Source organism: Syngnathus scovelli, chromosome 9, assembly GCF_024217435.2.
Source record: "Syngnathus scovelli strain Florida chromosome 9, RoL_Ssco_1.2, whole genome shotgun sequence".
In the NCBI taxonomy this organism is placed as follows: domain Eukaryota; kingdom Metazoa; phylum Chordata; class Actinopteri; order Syngnathiformes; family Syngnathidae; genus Syngnathus; species Syngnathus scovelli.
In genome coordinates, this window is record NC_090855.1 from 1,543,373 (window position 1) to 1,566,174 (window position 22,802).

The following is a 22,802-nucleotide window of genomic DNA, read 5'->3' on the forward strand; positions in this document are numbered from 1 at the left end:
TACATGTTTACATGTTTTGTGCACCAGGGGGCGTGACCCAAAATCGAGGGGGCGTGGCCCAATATTTAGGAGGCGTGGTCATGCCTCTGAGGAGGCGTGGCCCCGCGCAGGCGAGCCGGCCCTCTTCGCAACATAGCAGGAGTCTCTCGCCTTGTCTCGCACACTCCAAGGCGGCGCGCCGACGGCAACACACACACGCGTGCACAAACGCACGCACGCACACACACTCGCGAGAACGAGCGCGGAGTACCAAAGCTACGAGAGGACGGCGTGCACCTGTCCCCCCCACGCCACGCCACGCCACACACTCGCACGGACTGAGAGGCCCGGACCAGACGTCCTTATGTGTGGATGGGACCAAAACTATACGGTGAATACTTTTTTTTAACTTTTGAACATTGCAGCGCTTTTTTACGGTTGGAGTTTTGCGCATGTTTTATTCTTGGCGTGGAGCAAAATGCGTAAAAATAAGAATGAATAAGTTTAAGAATTGAATTGGACTTTTGTTTCTGGATCAGAAGTCTACTTGAGAGTTTTTAAGGCTTGAATTGGATTTTAATAATTTTTTGGACAAGAAATGTGTGTTCACTGCTGAGGAAATTGGGAATTCAAAAATGAATATTTCGTGTTTGGATGTTTGAAGTGAAACATGCTTTAAAGGTTTATATGAATTATGAGTTATGGATAAGCATAAAGTGTAAAATTGTAATATTACATGTGGGAAGAAAAAGTTAATTAAATGTGGGTTTTTGCTTCAAAAAATGACTGCCCCCAAAAAGTGTTTTACACTTGCATTTGACTTTTCCCTAATTTAAAATTCAAGAGGTAATTTATTATTTGTGGACAAGAAAAATTTATAAAGATGTAAAAGTACACAAAATTAGATTCAGGAAGCCTAAAAAGTTTTGTCTTATTTTACGCTTTGTGTCAGCTTTTTTAACTTGTAGGAAAATTTGTGTGAACTGCTGAGAAAATACACAATAATGGCAAGAAAAAAAAGAATATTTAGTTTCAAGACTTTAATGTGACTTTTTGCTGTGTTTAAAAGTTTTTTTATTCACAGAGTGTACTTGAGTATTTTTTTGAAGTTCAACACTGCTTACTTTTGGCTTAGAACAAAATTAGCAAGTAAAGAAAAGGTTTGCTTTTTAATCTTTAAAATGGACTTTTGAATATACAACTAATGCATTATTGAGGACTGCTGAAATAGAGGATGAGCTAACTTTAGTGTTAGACACTGTGAATTTGTTACAATATTTTAAAACAGCTCAACATTTGAGGGAAATGGCCTAATTTAGTATTTTGAAGTTTCGAATTTAGCGGCCTAATATTTTATGAAATCCTTTGTGTAGGATTTTGTGCAAAGACAAAAGTGTGCACTCTTACAAGACAAAAATAGGAAGTAGAAAAAAGGAAACTTTCGTGTGATTAAGGTTTGAATATGAATGTTTTTAAGTCAAGTCACTTCAAATAGAGCAGCTTGATTAATTTTAGCATCCCATTAAGTCATTAAAACTTTCACACACGCAAGAATGAATTCAGAACTCATTCATAAATTGACTTTAAAATAACCCTGGAATATTTTTTTATTAAATTTGGTATATTGTGTGTGCATTCCAGCTTGATAAAGCCATTTTGACATTCAAATGGAGTTTTTTTGAATGTCATTTTCTTATTTTGCTTTTTTTGCATCTTGGGCTGAAGCAATATGTCATATTTTGTTTAACGTTGACGTATTTGATATTTGTTACCCATTTTGAGTTCTTTGAGAAAAATGAGGTAAAACACAGATTGACTTTGATTTCGTTTTTGTGTGTGCGTGTGTTGTTTGTGCTCCCACCGCCGCTACTGAATTGCTGGCCTTCCAAATTTAGTCCGACTCCGTCACAGGCACTTCCTTTGCTCTTGACTTCCTTACTTCCTCCGTCTTCTTCACGTGTCTGACTCACTTGAAAGTCATCTACTGCATTGTCGTCATCGGCCCAAAAAAATCATCACTCATTGTTATTTCTTTCAAAGAGAACTACAGATGTATTTATTATTTTGTCAGTCTTAAAATGGATGATTTATTTGCTATTCGTCATCGTAAAACGAAACCTTGTGTATTTCCCAGGCGACCTCTCAAAGCTCGGCCATGTTGACCAGTGAGGGGGTGCACACCATGGAGCAGGACGACGCCCACCACGCCGCCAAGATGGCCTCAGACGGCGTCCAGCCAGACACAGACATGGACACGGCAAATACAGCCGACCAGGCCGACATGACTCGCTGGACCGAGGCCGAGTTTGAGGAGAAGTGCACGTACATCGTCAAGGATACCATGTGGGAGGCGGGGCCGGAGGCGGACCCTAACGTCGCTAAAAGTACTAGCATCAGGGCACAAGCCTCGCTGCCCCGGAACCTCATGTTCAAACACGCAGCGGACGGAAAAGAGGTAAGACACCAGCGCACACATGTAAAGCAACCTTGCAAAGTAGCGCTAGCTAATAAAAAAGCATTAATGGAAGGAGTCAGGCTAGCTACAATACTTCCTTCCGCCAATAGAGGGAGCCGTTCAAACCTCAACCACTATGATTTGAAAAAATACATCTCCTTCACAAGACTTTTTTGCCAATAACAGAAGTTATCTCGATTGCGTAAATTGACATCCCCCTCGCAGTCAAAAAGTGTGACCGTATAGATTATTTCATCAGGGTGTTTGTTATCCGCAGGAAGCTGAGAAGTGATAGCAAACAAGAAGTGAAAGTCCGGCCGATTGGAATGATTGCGTTAAAACCGTCATGACCGTGGTGAATAGATATCCGGGCTAATAGTCAAATTGTAATCTATTTCATGACATTGAAGAACAGATCACGAATTAGACTTGTTTCCTTTTATTTGGTCACTCGACTAAAAGTACTTTGGGTTCAGGTTGTAGGCGTGTGCAGCCGAGAATACATCCCCAAGGGGACCCGCTTCGGACCCTTGGTAGGGCAAATCTACACGAGCGACAGCGTGCCCAAGGACGCCAACCGCAAGTACTTCTGGCGGGTGAGTGCATGTGTGTGAAGGGACTCTGGGGGGGACCACTTCCTGTGACATCACCGCCGCTGCCTTTGTCACAGGAAGTGTAAGTAACTCCGGCTTGTGTGAGAAAGCGAGAGGGGGAAGAAGTGATGTCACAGGAAGCTTCCCGTAAGTCCGCAACAGTGATGGGCTGACCCACTTTGTCACTTCCAGGAAGTACCCCCCCCCCATTCCCGCTCTTCGTGTGTCATGATGCTAAGCGTGTTGCTACTTCCACCATTTTGTGGACAATTGACGCAAAACACAGTAAAAGCGGTCAAACTAAATGTAAAGTTGTGTTTTTGTTTGTGCCTTCAGATATACGCCGATGGCGACTTCCACCATTTTGTGGACGGGCTAGACGAGTCTCGCTCCAACTGGATGCGCTACGTCAACCCGGCCCACTCGGCGGCCGAGCAGAATGTGGCGGCTTGCCAGAACGGCCTGGACGTTTACTTCTACACTGTCAGGCCCGTGCCGGCCGGCGCAGAGCTCCTGGTGTGGTACTGCCTCGACTACGCTCGCAGACTACACTACCCGCCATCCGGGGAACTCATGATGCAGAAGCTCAGTAAGTAAAGTAGCGTGTGATTGGCTCACAACTTAAAATATACACATAGCCTTAGCTAGCAGTTTTAGCTGATATTAACCAACCTTAATGTAGCATTAACTAAACTGTCAGGAAAGAAAAAACGTCAAAATAAAAACAGCATAAGATAGTCTAAGCTATTAAAAAGCAGCATTTTGGGGCAAGTTAATGACCCCAAAGTAGCCATTTGTCACACACATATGTACAAGTGTGTGTATGTGTTAGATGGCACTTTCTCCTCTTAGCGTCTTTGTAGTTAGTACTTAAACACACCATCCAGCTTTGTGTGTGTGTCACTTAAAAAGAACAGAAGGGACCCCCCCCCCAGGCCCTCATTGCGCCCTCCCCACCTTTCCCCTTCTCTTGAACTTCCTGTCTGAGCTGCTGACAGATTGAAATCTCTAAGATGGCGGCCATGTTTGTTTAGGTCTGTGAGGAGGATGAGGAGGAAGGCTAACTGATAACCTCCATGTTTACTCACCGACGCCTTACTACTCATTCACTCACTCGTGTGTGTGTGTGTGTGTTCGGGGGTAACACACATTGTATCACACATAATAGATGGCGGCCATTTAGCAGAGAGATGACATGTCTTAGCTTTTAAGAGTTTGGGCTGCTAATCCTTGCTTTCATCTCACCAGAATGTGTGTGACAGAGAGAGAGAGCAGCCTTAGCTAATAGAAAGCATCAGTAAAAGCAGTGTTCGCTAACAAAGTGCTAGCGCATATACGGCGGCGTTAAAGCAACGTTAGCCAAAGTAAAGCATTGTAAGTTAATAAAAAGGAGCAGTGAAGCCCCATTAGCTAATATAAGTTTTTATAAAGAAGAAAACAGCAGTAAAACAGTGTAAAACCAGTGTTAGCTAATGTCGAGCAGTTTTAACTTGTACAAAGCTAATAAAGTTCAGCAGTAACGCTAATACAAAGCGGCGGTAAAGTGTTTTTTGTCTGCTCGCACCTTAGTGTGTTTACCTCATTCGCTGGTAACAAAAAGTGTAACACATACACACACATATACACCCCTAACTTCCTGTCCGGATCCTCACCTCGTCCGTCAAGCGCGTGTCACTTTGAGAACGCTAATGCACGTTTATCTCCCCAAAAGTAAACATCCGTCAAGACCTCTATTGATTTGACTTTTCCTGTCCTTGCAGAGCAGTCACTGTTGGAGGTGAAGCAGCATCAGGCGTCGGACCCCTCGCCTCCCCACACCGTCACCCCTCAGCCCCCCAAGCGAGAGCACAGTGTCCTTTCCATACTACGGGACGTCCCCAAAAGTGAGCCCAGCTGCCCAGTGCCCACACGCCCACGTTGCGCCTACAGCCCAGAGCGTCCCTTGTACCCGCGCGCCCTCTACCCAGCCCTTAGGGGGCACCCGGAGGACTTCCTCAAGGTGGGCACTCTGGGTTACCCCCGTTCCCCCGGCGACCAATCGTCAGCCACACCCAGCCCGTCGGCGAGGAGCAGCCCGGAGAGCAGCCCCCAGGGAAGCCCGTCTGCACCCTTCTACCCGGGTGGACTCGGGTCATACCACAACTACTCGCCGTTACCCGCCGCTCCGCTATCGCCTTTCTACCCCCCAGGGGCGTCCTACTCTCGCTACCTCCTGCCACATCACTACCCAATACCCGGGGGCGGCGTCTACCCCAGGATATACCCGCTTTATCTACCGCCCCATGTTCCCCTCCTGCCCTCGGATGCAGCCGGGCGTCGCTTTGTGATGTCAGAGGCCGCCCACCCCCCACGGGACTTCATCCTACCAGCGCCCACTAGCGCCTTCTCAGCCACCGCATCCCTTAAGGACAAGGCAGCAGTGCATCGTCCTTACGCCGGGCACCACTCCCCGTCCACCGGATCCCCCACCGCAGGGGTACCCAGCGAGCGGTCGCCCGTCAAGATGTGCGACTCAGATGAGGAAGCAGTGAACCTGGTGAAGGTGAAGCGGGGTGTCGGCTCAGCCGGCTACAAGGCGTTGCCCTACCCACTCCAGAAGCACAATGGGAAGATCAAATATGAATGCAACGTCTGTACCAAGACCTTTGGACAGCTTTCCAATCTCAAGGTAAGGACCCCAATGTCCAATGACTCTCAGGATGGTCACTATTCTCAGAAAGGATTATCTGACCACCGCTTTACTTTCGCGCAGGTCCATCTCCGCGTCCACAGTGGCGAGCGACCGTTCAAGTGTCAGACATGCAACAAGGGCTTCACGCAGCTGGCCCACCTGCAGAAACACTACCTGGTCCACACAGGAGAGAAGCCGCACGAGTGCCAGGTGAGGCTTTCGGCAGCATTTGGGGGTGAGGGCGAGCCTTATATCAGGGGGGCTTATATCTGTTTGTGTGTCAGGTGTGCCACAAGCGCTTCAGCAGCACCAGCAACCTGAAGACACACCTGCGCCTCCACTCGGGCGAGAAGCCGTACCACTGCAAGCTGTGTCCGGCCAAGTTCACGCAGTTTGTGCACCTCAAGCTCCACAAGCGCCTGCATTCCCGTGAGCGCCCACACAAGTGCCCGCAGTGCCACCGTCACTACATCCACCTGTGCAGCCTGCGCCTCCACCTCAAGGGCTACTGCCCAGTCAACGCCCCCCACCCCGCCGCCGCAGACGAGGTCCAACGCGCCAACGAGGAAATCGAACGCTTCGATATGAGCGAGCACGCCGAGCAACTGGAGAGGCTCCGAGGCGGAGCCGAGTTGGACGCCATCCTAGAGAAGCAGGTTCTGGGAACGGCGTGGCGCCAGACCTCGGTTATTAAGGTGCGGTGCGAACTTGCCGTCAAGCAGGAGGCGGACCCTTGAGGGAGGGAGGGAGGGAGGGAGGGGGACCAACTTCAGGGACTTGCTACTCAGGGCTCAAATTTGACAATCACCCTACTAAGGTCCCCATTTCCACACTTTAATTTATTAGCTGGTGATGATGTTTCCAGAACATTCTTCAGGGTTTACAAGAATGATTCCACAATTTGACTGTGTCCCTTTACTACTTAATTTAAACGACAGGAACAAAGGGCGAGTGTGTGCGTCGCAACAGTTACCTCAGAGTGCATGTGAACGTGCGTGTGAGAGTGCGTGTGTGTCAAGGGAAAGGCTGAAGACACAAACTTTTGTCTATTTATTTACTCTTCGGCTACTTGAAGAAGAAGAAACGGAAGTGGAGCGCAGCTTGGCAACATGTAGCACCTGTTTTGTCATTTTGTTTTGTTTGTGTTTTTGATAACGATGACACTGTCAGTGATGTGGATGTGACACTCCAAACCAAAGTTGACTGCATGGACTTCCGGAATGCAAAAAGCAGGAAGAATGTGAAGAAGGGATTTGGATTTTATTTTATTTATTGTATTCTTCATATGAATCTTAGGGTATTTCATTTTACTTATTTTACTTGTGAGGACATTTTCAGTAAGACGGACGTGACACTCAGAACCAAAGTTGACCAGACTTCCAAATACAAGACGTCCTCTCACATTGTGTTGCTTTTAAGTTTTATGTTTGTTATGGGTTGTTTCCATTTCATATTTGTAATATTCACATTTCACTTAAATTTTACGTTACAAAAATGTTTTTTAAATTTAATGAATACGATTTGTGACACTCCAAACCAAAGTTGACGGGACTTCCAAACTGCAGAACTATAAGAAGGGATTTTTTTAAACGTGAATTTCATTTAAAAAATTTTAATACTAACTTTAATCTTATTTTTGTTTGAAAATTTTTGTTTGGCTATTTTTTAGCAATTCTATTTTAATTTTTTTTATTTTCATATTTGTTCATTTTGAGTTTTATCGTGTTCTTTTTGTTTTTTTCTTTGTATTTTTTAAATTATTTTGTTTTTTTATCTCCAAATTCTCAATTTTTAAAATCTTATTGAAATTTTGTTCTAAATGTGATTTTTTTAATTTGACCTTTCAAGATGAATACAAAATGTATTTTTCTTTTTCTAATTTGTTTCTTTGAAATTTTCATTTTGGTTCACATTTTTTTTTGGAAAGAAATCAATCTTTTTATCGTTTTAATATTCTTGTATTCTTACCACTGTCCGTATGTGACACTCCAAACCAAAGTTGACTGGACTTCCAAACTGCAAACGCCTAAAGCAGGAAGAATGTGAAGAAGAAATCAAGGGACTTTTCGTTGTTTAATCCTGGCCCCGCCCTCAAGCACATTTCTTATGCACTGGCCCCGCCCACTTTCTCATCTTCCTCTTGACCAAAAAGTGTCTCGTCTGTTCTTCGTGAGCTTTAACTCCACAAACTCAGTGTGTGTGTGTGTGTGTGTGTGTGTCTCTCTCTGTGTTTACATGCTGGTTGGTTTACAGATTGTTTTATTTATGTGCAAAAATGTCCAAATGTGTAAATTATGATGAGAATTATTATAAATGTTCACTGCTTTTAATCCAAACCCTGGCATGTTGTTATTCAAGTCTACAAGAACAAAAGAAAAAAAAAAAATGGTACACTTTCTTCACTAACACATTCTCACTGAGAAATTTGAATAAACACATTTATATATATTTTTTTCAATTGGAGTTTTATTAGCCAAATTAGACATTTTCCACAGTGGGCGGATTAGTCTTAATATATGTATATAATGCTAATACAGTCATATATTTAGAAATTTTCATAAACTGTAGGTTCCCTGGATTATTATTATTTTTTTAAAACATCGCTACAAATTACAACGCATGGTATAATCCATATTGCGCAAGAAGGTCCGATTTAAAACCTGAAACATCAAAAACTTGATGTGCTAGAAAAAAGTAGTTTCTAAATATGAGTTAAAAATAACTATGATTAAAAAGTATCTTTTGACCATTGTTATTTCCACATACAAATATTGAAAAAAAAAAAAAGTATCACGCATATTGTTAGGCTACATGGCAACATGTGAGTCTCGGACAAGCTAATAATAGTCGAGCGGGAATAATAATAAGTAGCAGCTGTCCTCGCTTTGCTGACTGCTCACATTTGCTGTCGCTCGTCTTCACAATTTACTTTTTTTTTTTTTATGACGAGGCAGGAAGAAGAAAGTCGTCAACGTTTATGTTGCTCTGGCGTCCGGCAGGAAATGGAACACGGACCTCCCGAGGCCTGCCGCGACCGAGCGCTTTCATCATGCCGCCGGACGACATACGCAACTTCACCTGACAACCGCCTCTCGTCTTACAGAGTCGCCCCAACGTATCCCAGATGACTTTTGGCCTGGTTCTCCAAATGTCAGCAAGCACTCAGACTCAGAGCTAGCTTAGCTACATTGACTCTCAAAATAACTTTTGGGATAAATTCTTAAATATCTTTTTTTGGTGTCCAAAAATGTTTTTATACACATCATGTCCACACATGTACTTTTCCAGCAAAAGGGATTTCCAGCCTACTCACCCCCCCCCCCCCAAGGTATTTTTACGGTAAATACGATGGAAGTCGTCGCGGAGGTCTGACGGACAGGATGAAGGCTGAATCATCATCCTCATCCTCATCCCGTCCTTACTCAGTGTAAGGAAGCAAGACTAGTTGTTTGAGAGCAGCCAATCATCAGTCACGACCTCCCCCAAGGCCCCCGAGCGCCACACGGTGTTTACTAATAATACCGCTTGTGCTCGAGCGTGAGACACTTTCAAGAAAGGACATCAAAGCTCGTCTAGCCTCTCCGCATCGTCATCCTCATCTTCCTCCTCGTGTAATAGCCGCTTGTTGGAGCTCTTGACAACACTTTAATGACAGCTTTGAGCGTTTATGACGTGACGTGCATGCACAGGCCAAGTTTCGTTTTCTGCATCAGTTTTTCGGTCTGGTGAATGCAAAATTTAGAAAAGCAAAATCATGTAAAGCAAATAAAGGCCGAGGAGAGCAAAACTAGACAAACCCCGCCCCCCCCTCCAGAAAAACAAATTATGACATCATGCTGAGCTCACTTCTGTTGATTTATAATTGTTGAGAATATCTCAAGACCGGCCAGACACTTGAAGCCACAATCAGATAGACGACTTGCGTGATTTTCCATGTTTGATCTCAGAAAGCTCATTTCATGCAAAGGCTGCACGTGGCCTCACACTTGTTGCCGTATAACACGCCGTGTGTGTACGTGTGTGTGTCTGTGGGGCATGTTGCGGCTTTTATTGCAAAGGGGGAAAGTGGTGAAGTTTCTTAAGGAATGTCTGCACTGCATAATTGACTTTGTCACGTTATACACAAACACTTAATTAACACTGTTGAGCTGACTACACTAATAGGCTCTATGTGTGTGTATGTGATGACTACTTAATTAAATGTGTTAAAAAAATTTAATGTTAAGGAAAATATAGCAAAGTAAGAAAAAAAGATCACAACAAATAATGGTTAAAACTGGAAATATTAGACAAAAAACATGCAGGACCCGAAAAAAAAAAGTAATGTCAGAAAAATAAATTAAAAGTTCCCAAAAATATTGGTTAACCGTCGGAAGAACTAAATTTAGAAAAAAATGATAATTAGGAAAAAAATTGGCAAATTATGCAAATATATCAGTACAAAAAACAAATGGGATTCACGGGGGCATCATGCAAGCTCCGCACACAAGAACCCGAGCCAAAATTCAAACCCAGAACCGGACGCGCCAACGAAACAATTCCGCAGTTGTTTCTCAAGAAGAATCTCGGCCCGTCAGGATGTTTCAGATGTCTGCCATTTTCTACTAAATACTACTGGTGTTGTAAAATGGACGTTCCATTGCAATTCGTCAGGCAGCCCGTGGGTATGTGCACGAGTACTGTACGCTAGTCAGACGGCGGCTCGGATGAGGAGAGACCCGTAAAAAACTGTGTGTCAGCTGGGACCAGACATTCATTCATCACAAGACTTCATTACCACACACACAAATACACACATGCACAAACACACACATGCACACACGCTGAGCTTGAGTCAACACCGTAAAGCCGCCGTCCCATCATGCTCGGCGGCGACCACTCTGCCGTGATGACATGGTCCGTGACATCATTTTAAACACATGCGCTATAAATTAGCAGTTTCGAAATGCAAGCGTGGCCGGGAAAAGTATTCGTAACGACAAGTACGGGTACTGAAGCAGAAAAGTAAAAGTGCTGATCCAACTATTAAGTTAAGAAAAACAAAATAAATAATACGTGCACACTCGGGGTCAATTAGACAAAGTGCTTTTTGTCGCCATATTGAGAAGCTTCATTTAGACAAAAGCAGTGCTTTGCTTTTGTGGTACCTAGGACTATATTGACGCGAGTTGAGGAGCCTCATAACTATTTTGAATTTGAGAAGTTTTATTCAGACAAAAGTAGTGCTTTACTTGGCGGCGTATATTGAAGTGGGTTGAGGAGCTTCAATTAGACAAAAGTAGTGCTTTGGGTTTCTGTGTCATTCTCTGCTTAAATTGAAAAAAAAAGCTTATTTGGAGTTTGCTTTCATATATCGGGAAAAAGTGGATAGAAAAATAAATACTAAATGCAGTACCAAAGTATTTGTACTCGGTTACAAGCCCCCGGGGGGGGGGCCATAACTGCTGTCTGTAATTATGTACGCGTACTCATCAGAGCGTCGCGGAGCAGCCACAGGCTCGTCTGACAAGACAGTTTAGTGGGCTCATTAGCGAGCGGGGGTACAAATGACTTGTATGGCGGGGGGGGGTCATTAAACTGGCGAGATGAAGGAGGAGGAGGGGCACACGGAGAAGAAGAAGCTTCAAAGCCGGCGTGTCGGAACACAAATACATGATTAAAAAAAGAACGGTTGAAAGCGCTCGGCGGTGGAAGAAAGAAATTGCGCAACCGACGATTTGTCCGAACGGCCCCCCCCGTTTACTGAACACGCACATATTGGGATGCTCGTGAGTCATTGGTGACACGCAACAAAGTCAGTCCAGTCTGGCTGGGCCTCGGCCATCTCCACACGGGGACACCGCGTGATGTTGGCTGGAGAAGATGCGAGGAGGAGGAAGGGGGGGAGATATCAACAAAGGCGAGCGAGTGAAGTAACAGACAAAGAGGAGCTAAATGGAGAAGTGAGGCGACCGCGTAAACAAGGCGGCTGTTTATTGTTGTCTCGGACCAAAGTGAGGGAACACGTGAAGGACAGAAGAACAAAGTGGGCGTAGAAAAAGTGACATTGAAGTGGTCGTGAAACTACAGAGGCTGCGACATGAAAAAGTCAAAATGATGGCTATGATATCGATATGTCGGGCGCACCAAATGCTAATTAGTGGTCACAAGATACTAAATGGCGAGTTCTTTTTTTTTTTTTACAGCTTTCAAATGACATGAATTAGATGGACAACAAGTATTTTTAGTAACTTTCCGTCATGTGATATTTGAAATCGGAACGTTTCCAAAATTGTTAGCCTTTTTCAAGTTGAGATCAAAATAAATAAAATGTTATTTCAGTATGTCTGGGTTCCTATTGTTTGTTAAATTTGTTTTCAGAAATGTGGGTAATGCTACTTGGCTAATGCTAATTTGTGACCTCGAAATCTCATTTGGGAGTTAAATTATTATTATATTATGGGTAAATTATTTGGTGGTCAAAAATTAGCATTTTCTGCCTACAATATCAATAGAGGGGAAAAAAAATCCTCGTATATTAAAGGCTTGTTGGCCGTTTTCAGAGTATTTGAGTATTTATTCAATATCCTTGACGTCCAGGTGAAGGTCCATGTTCTCGTACGCTCATTGTCCTCACCCGTCGGACAAAAATGAGTCTCAAGGATTTTGCATAAATGCTCAAGCGCTTTTCCTTACCGGGGGCTCAAACTGCAGATTTGTCCCACGAAGAAGATGCGCATCAGAGAAAGTTCTTTGGAGAACATCGTCGTCATCCTGCGCTTTGGAAGCGTTTATTTTGAGCGTTGGTTGCCACGGCAACGGTCTCAGTCGGAGGGCGCCGGTATTATGCAGATGTGCAAAAAGTTGTCAGGGTGGCTGAGGTGCTCGCTGAGCCACTGCAGCGGCGTTTCCATCAGCGGCTCGATGCCGTGGATCACCACCTGGTGGCGCCGCTCCTCACCTGCGGGACACACGATTTGGATCGGACTTTAATCGACTATATTAGGACTTGCGGTCATCATGTTTTTGTATAAAAAAAGAAATCTGCAAAGGGGAGATACACAACAATAATTTAAAAATAAAATAAGAATCAATAATTATCAATAATGAACATCAACATTCACTTCGTACTTCAAGAAGAGAACGGTTTTGAAGTGGTGAACATGTTCAGGCCGGTGGCAGTTGATTATCAACTTTCGCTTTGACACTTTCGGTTTCGCATCGACAAACGCGGCGAGCAAAGACGGGCCCGCTAATAAAGAGCACGGCGGCAGAGTGACCGTTGTCGGCAAAGAGCGAGCGAGCGAGCGAGACTCCAGCGTTCCGTTACGGAACGTCGGAAGCGGCAGACTGAGTGCCGATTTTAGAGAGTGAGCAGGTTTCGGGTGCTGTGGCGGTTGGCACTCGGCAACAACGCCCTCCTGAGATGACTTGGTGCTGCCTGTGCTTTTGTGTGTCTGCCTGTGTGTGTGTCAGTTTGTGTGTGTGTTGTATACGAACAGACAATTTGTTTTTTAGGGATGTTCAATACAACTTTGTTACAGACTGATAATGCGATTATCAAATCTTGATCAGTCACCGATACCAAGTGCCGATTGAGAATTTTTCAATCCAGAAAATATTTAAAATTTAGACCTATTTACAGTTGTTCTACAAATTGTAAAACGACCTCAAGATACCGGTATCGGCCTCCGTCGCGAGTACCGATACCTTACTGGTATCAGTACCGATACCGATGATTGGTACTCGCCCATCCCTGTTTTTTTTTTTTTTTTTTTTTAAATAGGCCTTTGCGTGGCCTTTTTTGTTGAAAATTTCCAGTTTAAATGCGGGTCAATAAATCCGACGGCGGTATCACGTCACGCACTTTTTCAGACACACAAACACTTGCGAGTGGGTGGGTTGTAGTCTACGAATGAGAAACGGGGGGGGGGGGGGGGGGGGAATATCAGCGGGCTTAACCCCGCGCCCACTCGAGACACACACAAACATTTATGCTACATTAGACACGCACACACGCACACGGTCTGACTAAGCATCAACATCACGGCAGTTGATGTTTTAATTAACTCAGAGCGAGCATGTGGAGGGGGGCGGAGCTATGCAAGTCACTCAGGCCGCACGGGGGCTTTCCTCCGCAAATAACAAAAAATGGACGTGTCGCGCTGCGGCCGAGAGGAAAAAAAGGCTTACGAGCCGTCTCAAATGTGTCATGCGTGGGCAAAAGGTTGCTCAACAACGCTCCTGAAGCTGGGAACGGCCGAGCTGGGAAACCCCTTTGACAAACGCTAGACAGTTTATTGATTATTTGGAGTTGGTTGGACCAATTAAAAGTTGGCTGAGATTTTTTTGATCTAATCAAACGCCCGAGCCTTAGACACAACACGCTCATTTGAAGTGCTGGAGATCACAGAAGCTCTGGGGACCCCCACGTTTGGGGGGGGGGGGGGGATTTGAAGTGCGGAACAATAGCGGAGGCAAAGCCCACTGCCGCCCGCCGCTAACACACGACCCGCTGGCTCTAATCCAAACACTGCCACTATCTGCCAGACGAGCAGGCCACAAAAGAGCACTTTCACCTTGATCAGGAGAGACGGAGACTTGATGTCAAAGACTTGAAAGAGGGATGAAGACAAGAGCTGGAGGAAGGGACTACACCTGACTGACACCTTGAAAGATAAACAAGGGCTCCTGGATCAGGAGAAGCCAAGATCTTTAACATCTGAGCCGAGAGGGAGGAAATGAGATGAGAGTCTGGATTATGGCTGTTTGTCTTCATTCTTTAGCTTTACGCACATTTGATTTAATAAGGTTTAGTTATTGATTTAGTAAAAATGTGGTGTTGAAAAGGATTTTTAAAAAGTGGAGGAAAAATCTCCTTTAAGTAGTTTCATTTTTAAATAGAACAATTTTTTTACCATTGTATTGATGTTTTATGTTCAATTCTTTTTTACTTTGTTGCTGTGGTTAATTTTTTTTTAAGTGCACTATAAATGAAGTTGAATTTGTTAATATACAAAAACTTTTTTGAAGTTTTTCAAAGCAGGTGACATTTTAAAAATGAATACACATGAATTAAAAAAAAGTTAATTATTTCTATGCAACTATATTTGTATTTTTTATTTCTTAAAACACTATTATTGTGGTTAATGTCAGAAATATACATTAAAAACACGCATCCGTATCTGGTTCATCAAAATAAAGCGATTAGAAGTTTTTGGAAGTTTTTCAAAGCAGGTGACATTTTAAAAATTAATACACGAATTAAAAAAAGTTAATTTTTATGCAGCTATATTTGTATTTTTTTATTTAATAAAACACTATTATTGTGGTTAATGTCAGAAATATACATTAAAAACACGCATCCTTATTTAGTTAATCTAAATAAAGCGATTAGAAGCTAAATCAGTACAATTTATTCGCATAATAATAAAACATTCTTGATAAGAATAAAAATAACTAAACAATTTACCATATTTTTTTGTATTGGCTTATGTGCTGACGTGGATTGAAAGTGAATGAGACAACCAGCCAGACGCAGAGGCGGTTTGTGTGTATGTGTGTGTTTGTGTGTATGTGTGTGTAGGTGGGATTGCTCAGACTCCAGCGAGCAGGTGAGTCTCCTGCGGGTCGTCTGTGCTGACGCTCCATTGTGTCCTTATCTACTTCCTCTCTTCAGTGTGTTTAGACTGCTGCTGCTTCCTCTCATCTTTATTTGGGCCACACACACACACATCGCCTACGTGTGCGCACTCGGATTTTATTTACTGTTTACGTGTAAGTCTGCGAGACGAGATGCGCTGGAATTAGGAGCGAGGCGGAGAAGGTCCCTAATAAGAGCAAGCGAATAGTGGTGAATGTGATTTTTTTTTTTTTTTTTTTATGGCGAGAGAGGACTGGTAAATCCCCGTGTGTGTGTTTGTGTGTTACCTACCGTCATTAGCGAATGCCGCAGGGTACATTTCTTTGAGCAAGTCGCCAAGAGTGTGAACGTTGCCTTCAGGTGAAACAGGTCGAAAGAGTTTCTGGATGAAAGGCCTGTCACTCATCGTCTGCAACAAAAGAAAGAATTAAGAGTCATTTTTTTGTTCTTGGCACCTACAGTGTTCAAATAATTTGCTTAATAGGTTATATAACACAGTGACACAGATGCTATTTGTTAGCCTGTCTATGGTGATTTGCATTGTTTATTAGCATTAAGCTAATTGGAGTTAAGTTACCTGGTTGTTTTTGTTTTGTTTGACTGTAATTTTGTGGGGGGGGAAAAAACTTTGAAGAATTGTTTATGATTCAGCTTGGTCACATCCCCAGCCCATTCATGTGTTTCACTTCTTTCCGGAAGCATCTGCTCATCGATAGCTCACATGAACTCTGAGAGAAGAGGAGGGAAGAAGAAAAAAAACTTTTTTTCCCACAGACACACCCACGTCCCGGATTGCACCTGTTCGGTTCTACCGAGCATTCCGCCGTGTATGCAAATGAGTCATTCCAACATTTGGCGTTGCGCTAACCGGAAGGCTGAAAGACGACGCGGGGAAAGTCCGAGGCGCAGATCGAAAGCGATGCATGAGCCATCGACTGCTTTTTTTGCTGCAGATGCTGGGATGTTGCGCAGATCTGCATCAGTCTGGAAGTCATCAGACGTGTTTACTGGGCTGCAGAAGAACGCCACTGGCCCGGCCTCAAGGTTAAATGAATCACGCTAATCATGTTTCGCTTATTGATTCTACCCCAAGGGGTTCAGAGGTCAGAAGCATTCTTTCCCCTTTCGCACGCCAAACTCTTTCCCCGAAAATAAGAATTAGACGGGATTTTGGTTCAAGATGGACTCGGTCGTATAACTCATTCACTGCCAGTTGAAATGGATCTTTGACGGCTATATCCGTCAATGGGAGTGAATGAGTGGATTAATTTCGCATTTGATGAGTAACCTCCAATTTGGAACACTTGATTGATGGATGGTTTGGTGTAGACACGCTAACCTAATCTAAAACTGATTGATGATGTCGTTGGGTCGCGGTCCAGCGCGGCTAATGAATAAGCACGGCTGCTGTGTCATCGTGATGGCGTTTTTTGGCCGGAGCCCGTCGGTCTTCGCACCTGGCGGCGCCGACCCGGTCGCACCTTGTCGACACCAGAGCCGAGGTGTCGAACAAGATCCCGAGGGGGGACACGCGATAGGCTCTAATCATGAGAGACGTGAAAAGGAAACCAGTGTGCGGCGAGGTCGGGTGACGGCGTGGTAACGACACACCGCCGAGCAAAGGTGGCGTGGAAGGCGTCAAAGGCCACGTTACACAGAAAGATTGAGTCATCGCATGCTTTAGAGCGCCTCGTCGTCCCGAGCGAAACAGGGAGAGTGCGTTTAAGTGACAGCGACTCGGGATGCATTTTTAAAACGCGGCCGGTCGATGAATAATGAAACACTCCGCGGGGGCTATCGTTTCCCGAGGTGATGAAGACACTTTCTTTTGAGCTGCCCCGACACCTTAGCTGGCCGGGCGACACCTCGCTCTCACTCGGTGAAAAGAGCGGCGGAACTCAACACGTAGCCTAATTTTCGGCGGAGGGGATTTAATCCGGCTAAGTGATGGCGGTCAAATAAGCTGAACGAACGGCGCTGTCAATCAAGAGTCGTTTGTGTGAGCCCGTCCGTCCATTTGCCAATTAAAATTCCACCCGCTTGTCACGAAATGGCCTCGAGACGCCTGATCTGATGATGGAGCAGTTCTAGATATTTGATCTTTTGTCAAAATGTTTTTTTTTTACCTATCATAGTATGTCTGGAATTTACTGTACAGGTACGACCGCTCGTAAATAAAAATGGACTCCGATTCAGGTTTGGTTGCATTCAGAGTCTGTTCGAACAAATGCCAGCAAACTGATAACGATCTGAAATGCGGTTAAGGGAACGAATCCAACACACGGCAGAAACATGGAATTAATTATGTCGAAAATAACTCGGCGTTCCCGTTAGTGTCGAGACGGATCGCGACACGTCCGTCGGCGGTCACGGCCGCGCTAAGAAGTTTTTACAGTAAAGCCCGGCGTGACGTTCTCGTCACGCGTTGCCTTTGGCATCTTTCAAAAGCGCGCGGAGCATTCCCGCGTGTTGTAATTGTCTGTCGAGTCAGCCCGCCGCCCCCTTCGCGACGAGCCATTACGAGATATCTGGGAGGCAATAAAACTTCTTCTAAGCACGCAGCTTCCAGAGAGGCGGGAGAGGGGGGGGCTGCTGAGTCACAGAGCGGGAACAACGAGGCGTACCTGACAATGTTTTGAGAATAGGGCAAGGCCGTTATCAACAACACATTGGATGAGAGTGGATCATTTTTTTAAAAATGGACCAAATGGACCAAATTGACCCAACACAATGGAAGCAAAGCACTACTTTTGTCTAAAACGCTGCTCCTCATCTTATCGACATACTGCCTTGGCACCGATGGCGGCAAAATTGTCAAACGACGTCAGAATTTATTTCATTTTTCATTTAATTCGGGGTCCCAAGTACGAGCGAGAGACGCAAGATGTTGATTTAGCGGGCGTCCCCGAGACGGACGGCCGGACGCTGGCTCGCTGGGCGTAATGAAAAGTGTACGTGACGGCGGCGAGGCCTCTTTGTCCCGGCCGGCGGCTGCAGGCCAGACGGAAATGAGCCCTCTGTTATTTGGACTCGCCGTTGTCATTAATTCTGTCGGCATCAAACGCAGCACATGTTATTTACACTAAAGACCGCAATCTGCCTTTGAAGGATGCCAAGCATGTGTTTGCCTGCGTGCGTGCGTGTGTGTGTGTGTGTGAGTGACTTCTGAGGGCCAGACGGTTTTGTTCTGGAATTTCGGCTGTCTTCTCGCATCCATGTTCACTTTCTCCGCGCCGGCGCCGTGTCACGACACGTCGGACCCAGATAAACGCCGGATTTGCCTTCTCTCTCGTCTGCCAGTCTTCCTCGTTCGTGATTGTGAATATTTAGCGGTCGGGCTCGGCATACCTGTCACGTTATCGTGTTTTCTTAACTTGACCAAAATTGTGTTTATCGTTCATTAAGTTGTTAACTGTTCACATTTGGAAGAGGTCCGATTCAGATCCGAGTAGATCTGATTAACTCATTCGCTGCCAACCCGGTTAATATCTATAACCGTCGATGAATGAGTTAAGTTTCCGACAATGCATCTTAAGAACTAATAACACTTAATTAGACGAGACGAAAATAAAATTCCAAGTTCAGCAAGTCTTTGGTCTGGATGGACTTACTGAGTGAATATTTCGAGAACATCTTGCTCCCAATCTTTGACTTAGTGTTCCGCCGGGTGTAAATATTTAGCATCTCGTTTCCAAAACAACGGAAAGTTTGGAGTCACGGGCCGAGAATCGCTGGCCGGCAGGTTTTTTTTTTTTTTTTTTTCTTTTATGGCGACGACAAGTGCACCGTCTGAGTGGGCGTGTCAAAGTGGCTTTAAAGGGCCAAATTTTACTGCGGCACACAAGAATGTTTGTCTAAAGTGCATTAAAAGGCTTTATGGCACACGAGATGAGAGAATAAAGACGAGAGGCAGCGGAGCCGTCGTGACACGCCGGATGATCAATCACGGCAAACAACAAAGCATCACATCTGCGCGGCTCGCCGACAGTATTTTTTTGAGCCGGCGGGCCGACAATGAGAGCGAGGGGCTTTTCCCGACACCGCAAACGTCCTGATACTCAAAGCTCGGCTTGTTTTTCCCAAGACAAATCTGTTCCACATTCTCTCATCGGATTCGTCGTGACTCTTCAGTGACCGCCGGGCATCAAGAAGATTTATAGTTATATTTCCCCCTTCAATGTGGGAGTCGCCCGGCTTCCTGGTTGATGAGCTCGATGCCCCCACCCTCGGGAAAACCTCGGGACAGATTTTCTACGTCTACCGAGGTATTCTCACCTGGATTTTTTTTTTTTGTAAGCGCATCAAGCATTTATTAAAACTGCCTAATTTGAATGTTACTGAGACTTTAACACTGATGAGTCACAAAATAAGAGACACCACAAGATGGCGGCGGTGCATTACTTTTGTCTAAATGAAGCTCCTCAACTCACTTCGACAAAGTAGAACTCCGGTCAAAACCAAAGCTGCTTAACACGCTACAACATTGTCAAAATGAAGCATCGGTACCCTGCCACCAATTTGCCACAGGATAGCAGCAAGGCACTACTTTTGTCTAAATCAAGTTCTTGCACCCAGTTCAATTTTGTTTTTCAGCCCCACTTTGGTTTCTGTCTCTCCAGTCAGGGGACTTTTCACCTGAGTCAGGAGTGGAGGCGGCAGCGGACAAGCGACCTGAGGCAGCTTGTCCACTTACGCCTCCGGATCAAGCGCCCTGCCTGCCCCCGTCATCACAAAAGCAGCGATGACATCATCTGTTTGGTGTACAGATGAAGATCTTGCAACTGGATGGAAACTGTGACGTGGGCGGGTGACAGACAAGAATGTCATGTGGTGATCTGAGCATCATTTACAATAAAACGGGTCCTTGCGTTGAAATTTTGCCAAAATAAGCACAACTGGCGCAGTAACGATGAAGCGTTGATTTCTTGGCTGTCATTTCTGATTTCAAAATGTAATCTAATTGAATCTAAACATAGTTTTATGATTAATATTGCATTTGCAAAATCCCCCCCATCTCAGGGGGCGGCCATTTTCCCACTTGCTGTCAATTAAAAATGACATCACAGATGCTCAGGGCTCAGCTGACGACCAATCATTTTATATTTGAGTTGACCTTATCGTTCCGATACTTTGTCCGACATTTCAAGCACCAAAATGCCCTGGAGCATATTCACAGGCTCGGAAGAGCCTTCGAGCGGTAGCTGCTCATTTAACAGTAACGTCACGCAATTCTCCGAAACAGGCTCGTGTTTTTTCAAGGCGGTGATGGGGCTTTTTTTTTTTACGACAGCGTCAGAAACAAAGAGGCTGTGTTTGTCGCTGTCAGGGGAAGGCCCTGAAGGCTTGCACAAGCAGGTGAGGCTTTGAGGTAAAAACCTGCATCCAAAACATGTGCTGCTGTGTGGAAAGTGCCAGGAAATTGCGGGAATCTGCTTTGCTCAGAGGTGATTTCCCCTTAAGGTTCTTATTCGATGTGATTCACAACCGCGCTTGATTTTGAATTTCACTTCCCGTGAGTTGGTGCGTGAATTAATTAATTTTTTGCTAGTGTGCCTTTGGGTTTTTTTCTCATATCAAATACGTGTGGATGCTACTGACCTGATATATTCTGAAGGGGATGTATCGGAATCCTCCCTCTTCGGTGGGGTACTCCATCAGTTTCCTGTTCATGGCCCAGAATTGCTCAAACTTATCTGCAAATAAACACAAGCGCACCTGTCAAGTGAAGTGGGCGTGTTGGAGCAGGTCAGAAGGCAACAGAAGAAGGTGAACGTTATCTGAGCGAGGACAACGTGACTGTTAATAAGTTCATGTTCATTTTATTTGCCCGACAGATGCGCGTGTGTGTTCCTCACCGTGCTGCAGGCCCATCCACAGTTGCTTGTGGTCCTTCTTCTGCATATCGTTGACAACTTGGCTCTTGTGTTTGAGCGCATCGGCTTCCTTAATGCTGGACATGAAGTGGGCCTCCACTACCGAGCTGCACATGCAGTGGAGAAGGTCCTGGTTCGGAAAGTTCTGATGATGTAATAAAAACTGTGTTAGCCACATGTCATATTTATTACCTCAATGAGTGACTTAAGAAATGTAAAATGAGAGTTAAGGAGAGCCGTTACTTTAAAGTGCACAGTGATGCTCCACGGCAAGACAGAGTTGGAAGCGTGGAGGTCAAACAGAACACCGATTGGATAGTGCCTGAAATTGGAAAATCAATTTCTGTTTGAACAACTAAATACAGAGCAATGTACTCTGTGATTTGTATTTCCTGGAACTACTACGGCTGTGATTGATTCTAATTGTTGCGTGGGGCCACACTGACACCATGTGGATAGATTTGGGATTGCACCCAGAATGATGATTGCATATAAGATGTATACCTCTCTGGGAAGGAAATCTTAATTAATTCAACAAATAACCCAGAAGTCTTTAAAATGTAAATGGCCAGTGAGCTGGAATATTTGTATTTTCGACCAAGCAGCATAATCGCCTCACCATTTGAGCGGCGTCCCTTCATATTCAAACCACATCTCTCCCGCTTCTTCAGCCCTCATCACTTTCAGGAAGTGCTTCTTCACTTTGTCCGTGACCAGCGTCAGGTAGCTCACCCTGGGCAACAACAACTGTGGGAAAACAAGGAGCTCACTGTCTTTGACTTCTTCTGACAAGTTGATGAGTGACGAGTGTTTGACATACATAGTAAGGCTCCGCCTCTCTCTCAGTCACCTCGTCCTGGTTGAGAGTGAAGCAGGCTGGGATCCGGCCGAACCAGACGTCTCTTAACACGTCTTTGTCATCTGCCATGTTGCTGCTGCTTCTGCTGCCCCTCCCAGAGGCTCATATAGACTGGACACCTCTCAAGTCAGAGCCGAAAGTCCAGAAGCGCACAGCTTCCTGTCGTACCAGAAAAACATATTTGACATTATTTGGGCAACTTCACCTCACCAATCCTAAATGGAACCATCCATCCTCCACTGGTGTTGTTCTCATTAAATATATACAATATACATAAGACATAATAAACGACATGCATTGAAACGGCGTCTTCGACTGTATTATTTCATTAAGTGAGCCACAAAAAGGAGGGAAAAACTAGTGGTAGCACATAAGCTAGCTAGCATAGCTACTGTAAAAGCTACGCGGAAGTGTTTTAAAAAAAAACGTTACGCGGCACTGACTTGGCTTTTCAGAATTTGTCACGACAAATGAGTATGTCACGCGTGTGTAGGAGTGGATAAAAGCCTACTTTTGTCGGCGTTTTGCGGTCAAATGGCAGGGAAGAAAGGAAAAGTGTTACAGCGATGTTGTCATTCCCGGGTGACTGACAGCCGAAGAAGAATGCTTTGACAACAGCGACCACTAGAGACGCCTGGCAACTTGACGAAAGCGCCAAAATAATTTAGTTTGATAATAAATATATTTTTTTATTCTATTAAGCAGAAGCACCACTTTTATTGTACATTTAAAAACATTTAAAATATTTGA

General features: G+C 44.7%; 2 protein-coding genes and 1 long non-coding RNA gene across 3 annotated transcripts; 2 read left to right on the plus strand and 1 right to left on the minus strand.

The window, feature by feature from the left end:
* Positions 1 to 30: 30 nt before the first annotated feature.
* Positions 31 to 8,034, plus strand: prdm1a (PR domain containing 1a, with ZNF domain). Its single transcript, XM_049729335.2, has 7 exons — positions 31 to 370; positions 2,114 to 2,434; positions 2,911 to 3,030; positions 3,364 to 3,616; positions 4,788 to 5,695; positions 5,780 to 5,908; positions 5,983 to 8,034. The coding sequence occupies exons 1-7, from the start codon at positions 344 to 346 to the stop codon at positions 6,433 to 6,435; spliced, it is 2,211 nt and encodes a 736-aa protein (XP_049585292.1). The 5' UTR covers positions 31 to 343; the 3' UTR covers positions 6,436 to 8,034.
* A 3,599-nt stretch (positions 8,035 to 11,633) lies between these two features.
* Positions 11,634 to 22,668, minus strand: atg5 (ATG5 autophagy related 5 homolog (S. cerevisiae)). The gene is made up of 8 exons (XM_049729434.1): positions 22,564 to 22,668; positions 22,014 to 22,211; positions 21,813 to 21,940; positions 21,437 to 21,515; positions 21,176 to 21,338; positions 20,919 to 21,013; positions 15,612 to 15,729; positions 11,634 to 12,638 (listed from the first exon to the last, which is right to left on the minus strand). The coding sequence occupies exons 2-8, from the start codon at positions 22,119 to 22,121 to the stop codon at positions 12,502 to 12,504; spliced, it is 828 nt and encodes a 275-aa protein (XP_049585391.1). The 5' UTR covers positions 22,122 to 22,211; positions 22,564 to 22,668; the 3' UTR covers positions 11,634 to 12,501.
* On the plus strand, positions 18,480 to 20,195 carry LOC125974729 (uncharacterized). The gene is made up of 2 exons (XR_007483714.1): positions 18,480 to 19,585; positions 19,940 to 20,195. It is a non-coding gene; the product is annotated as an uncharacterized lncRNA (long non-coding RNA).
* Positions 22,669 to 22,802: the final 134 nt, after the last annotated feature.